At 44.8% G+C, this 3,709-nt stretch overlaps 1 protein-coding gene across 1 annotated transcript; it reads left to right on the top strand.

The window, feature by feature from the left end:
- Nucleotides 1-257: 257 nt before the first annotated feature.
- Nucleotides 258-3,439, top strand: LOC103709626 (protein CHUP1, chloroplastic-like). Its single transcript, XM_008795068.3, has 4 exons — nt 258-684; nt 810-862; nt 1,029-1,817; nt 2,236-3,439. Exons 1-4 carry the CDS (start codon nt 513-515, stop codon nt 3,166-3,168), a joined length of 1,947 nt encoding a protein of 648 aa, XP_008793290.2. The 5' UTR covers nt 258-512; the 3' UTR covers nt 3,169-3,439.
- Nucleotides 3,440-3,709: the final 270 nt, after the last annotated feature.

Genomic DNA, 3,709 nt, shown 5'->3' with positions numbered 1-3,709 from the left:
TAATATTATTTATTAATAGTATTATTAAATTAATATTATTCTAATATTGCTGACTTAAGAATCCGTAAAGATTTCAAGAGCCGGCGGTGGAGCGACCACTGCGGCCATGCGGGTCCCCCAAAACCAACCAAATATCCTCATCCATACCCCGTTTTCTTCGCTTTCTTTCCAATTTCGCGTTTCCTCCGATCCTATCTTGGGCTCCAACCGTGGCGGGCCCGAAAACGAAAACCCCTGCTTTCTTCCCTCCCTTTCTCTTTTGTATTCGGCGACGTGGAAGCCTCCGCCCCTTCGACTCCTCGCCGGGTTCCGAACGCCTCCAAGCAAAGAAAGCAGGGGCTGGGGTCGTCCCCGGCCGAGCTGGGAATAGTTAGAAATGCCTTCCTCTCTTCTCTCTATGATCCCATTCTTCCGGTTGATGGGCTGTGATCCGCTGCTGCGCTGCCGCTCGGCTTCAAGTGCTTGTAGACGGCGACAGTTCTCTTGATATACGCATATAGAGATAGCTTTGGATGGTAGATGGTCGTAAAAGACCGGAGATGGAATTGGCTCTGAGGGCCAGGCCCCGGGTGAAGCCCCTGCTTCTCAAACTGGGCGTCGCTCTCGCTCTCTCCTTCGCTGGATTCCTCGTATACCACGTCCGGTCTCGATCCCGGCCTCCCGCGACTCCTCCCGCCTCTTCAGGTTTTTCCTTTGCCCTCGTGCCCTTGTCTCTGATCTGTTATCAAGATTCGATTTTTCGTACGTTTCTGCTATCAAAATTGTTTTTTTTTATACATGGCGGTATTTCCATCTGTTATTTCTTGCAGCTGGTGGGAAGACATCTGATAGCCTCAGCGAAGAACTCCGCATCCGGAAAAAAGTAAGAATCCATTTTCATATTTGATGCATTTTTTTTTTTTTTAAAGAAAGGAAGGAAGGATTGAGAAAAACCTTTTTTTTTTTTATGGAAAGCTTTGTGCTACTTTTTGTGTGCGCTGAGAGATTCATATGGTTGTTTGTGAATCGGGTGTTTTTATGTTTGGAAGGGAGAAACTTTGGCTAAGATCGTTAATAGGACTTCCACCACCACCACCACCACCACAACTACAACAACTACTACTTTTGTGGGGCTGTCTCCGACCAGGAAGAGTTCAGGAGATGGGAAGGGATTCCCCTTGCCGGAGTTTAATGATCTCGTGTCAACAGCATTCCGGGCAGGTGGGCGAGATGTGGAAACCGCCTCCACCGCCTCGACACCGAAGTTGGAGTGCAAAGAGGAGACGGCGATGGAGCAAGAGATTGCACACCTAAGGAAATTGGTATGGTCCCTCCGGGAGAGGGAGAGGAATCTGGAGCTGCAACTCCTTGAATACTACGGGATGAAAGAGCAAGAGGCTGCCATGAGAGAGCTTGAGAACCAGTTAAAGATCAACTCGATGGAAACCAAGTTGTACTCTTTAAAGGTCGACTCTTTGCAGGCTGAAAACATGAGGCTCCAGTCTAAGGTGTCGGATTGCTCGAGAGCCGTGGCTGAGCTGAATGCAGCAAGAGCGAAGATTAAACTTCTGAAGAAGAAGTTGAAATCAGATGCCGAGCAGGCAAAGGAGAGAATAGCTTCCCTTCGCCAGAGTCTCAGTGTGCTGCAATGCAGGGAGCAAAAGGATGGGAGAAATAATGCGGAGGTCGAGAGGAAGTTGAAGAGGCTGGAAGAGTTGGAAGGTGAAGTTGCAGAGCTAAGAATGGTGAACTCAAAGCTGGAACGGGAGAATTCTGATTTAGCAAATAGATTGGAGGCCACACAAATTCTTGCCTCTTCTGTTCTTGAGGGGCCGGAGGTAACATCCACACTTTAATTTGGATCAAGTTGTCATTTATTTCCATTGACAGTACATGGCTGGCCGCTCCTAATGTTTTTATATCACTGGTTATGGTAACTTCATGTGCTCTAATCCCTCGCCATAAGAACAGTCTTCATGCTTGGGCTTTTAAAAACTGCATTTATGAAACTCTGTGTTCATATTCTGCTGTAAGATCTGCTTTCCTGTGTACATAGTTTGATGGTCTACTTTATCTTTATTTCCTGCTAGTTATTCTTGACTTTCTTCCCATTCCTCCTCCTACTATTCTGCATGAATACCAAGTTTCTGTCCTTCTCAAATTTCACCATGTTTTTGCCTAATGTGGCAGTTTTGCTTATTCTTATTTACTTGAAATTCTGGGCTGTTGTTCTAACCAATTCCAGCTCCATCGCAGCCCGAAGCATCATCGGACGAAATCCATCAGCTGAGACAAGCAAATGACAAGTTGACTAAGGACCTTGAGCAGCTCCGAACAGATCGATGTGCCGATGTTGAGGAATTGGTGTATCTTAGATGGGTCAATGCTTGCCTACGGTATGAGCTGAGGAACTATCAAGCCCCTCCAGGCAAAACAGTTGCAAGAGATCTAAGCAGGAGTTTGAGTCCCAAGTCAGAGGAGAAGGCCAAACAGCTCATATTGGAATACGCAAATTCTGGTGCCGATGAGAAGAGCTTGAGTCTCGCTGACTTCGACTCGGAGTACTCTTCTTCTTCACAAGCATCCAATGGAGAACTCGATGACGGTTGCGTCGATATCTCCATGACGAAACGTAGCGGTTCGAATAAATCAAAAATTTTTAGCAAGCTTAAGAAGCTGGTCTTGGGGAAAGGTGCACACACAAACAAAATTTCGTCTTCAGATCGAACTCCCACAAGCTATGCTAATTCTGAAAAAAGGGCATCTTTTTCCACCTGTTCCATTGATGAAATGATTGGAAGAGACTCGTGCAATAGCCTTTCTTCATGCCTCATGGATGAACCTGGCCAGGCCAATCGATTGGCAGGAATGGAAGCACAGCCAGATGAACAGCACCAGGGTAAGGTTGCTCAGTTTCAAAGCCACTCTAGGCCCTCTTTGGATATCCAAAGGCTAAGGAAGCTCAACCTCGAAGAAGTTTATCGGAATGATGATGAGACACCATATAGGTACAAGAACATGGACTCCAGAGAGGAGATATCGATTAATTTGGCTCGGAATAATAGTCTGCTTGACCACAAACGCACTGATATTCCTGGGAAGGTTGAGCTTAAGAAGTATGCAGATGCTTTGAAGAGCACACGAGGGGCAGAGAAGCTCACTAGGAGATCATCATCCTTTAGCAACTGATGCTAATTTTTGTCAGTAGGGAATGTTAGTTGCTTGTTTTTATTCACCCAAACTGTCCGGCTGTATATTTTTCGCCAGCATTGGACAGATGAGTAGCATCATATATAGATGCCTATAATCGAACAGTGAAGTATCTGAATCAAAAGTATGACAGTCAAAAGTTTTGTACGCATTCTTGTAACTCACACTTTAGCATCTGATGACTGATATCACTGTCTATATTGTGGATACTTTTTATTTATGCGACTGTATGCTCATTTCTCCTTTTCTAGCTACTGATGCCATGCCTCGATTCCGGCCTCTGGCTTTGCACATGTGCTTGTTGATCAATACATTTCCCTTGACCAATTCTTATTAATCCATTATCTACAATCCCTCCAATATTTATGGTCATTTAAAAAACTTATAGAATGTTTAGAAGGTTGCTTTCACTGGATGTTATGTTTTGTATTTAACTATATTTTTCTCATTCGAACTCGCACATGAATTAGCACTATGATTCATAATATTTGGAGCAACACCGGGGGTTATCATAACAACT

This window comes from Phoenix dactylifera, chromosome 9 (genome assembly GCF_009389715.1).
Source record: "Phoenix dactylifera cultivar Barhee BC4 chromosome 9, palm_55x_up_171113_PBpolish2nd_filt_p, whole genome shotgun sequence".
NCBI classification, from domain to species: domain Eukaryota; kingdom Viridiplantae; phylum Streptophyta; class Magnoliopsida; order Arecales; family Arecaceae; genus Phoenix; species Phoenix dactylifera.
Note: the sequence above shows the minus strand (reverse complement) of the source record. Positions and strands in the feature narration are given on the sequence as shown.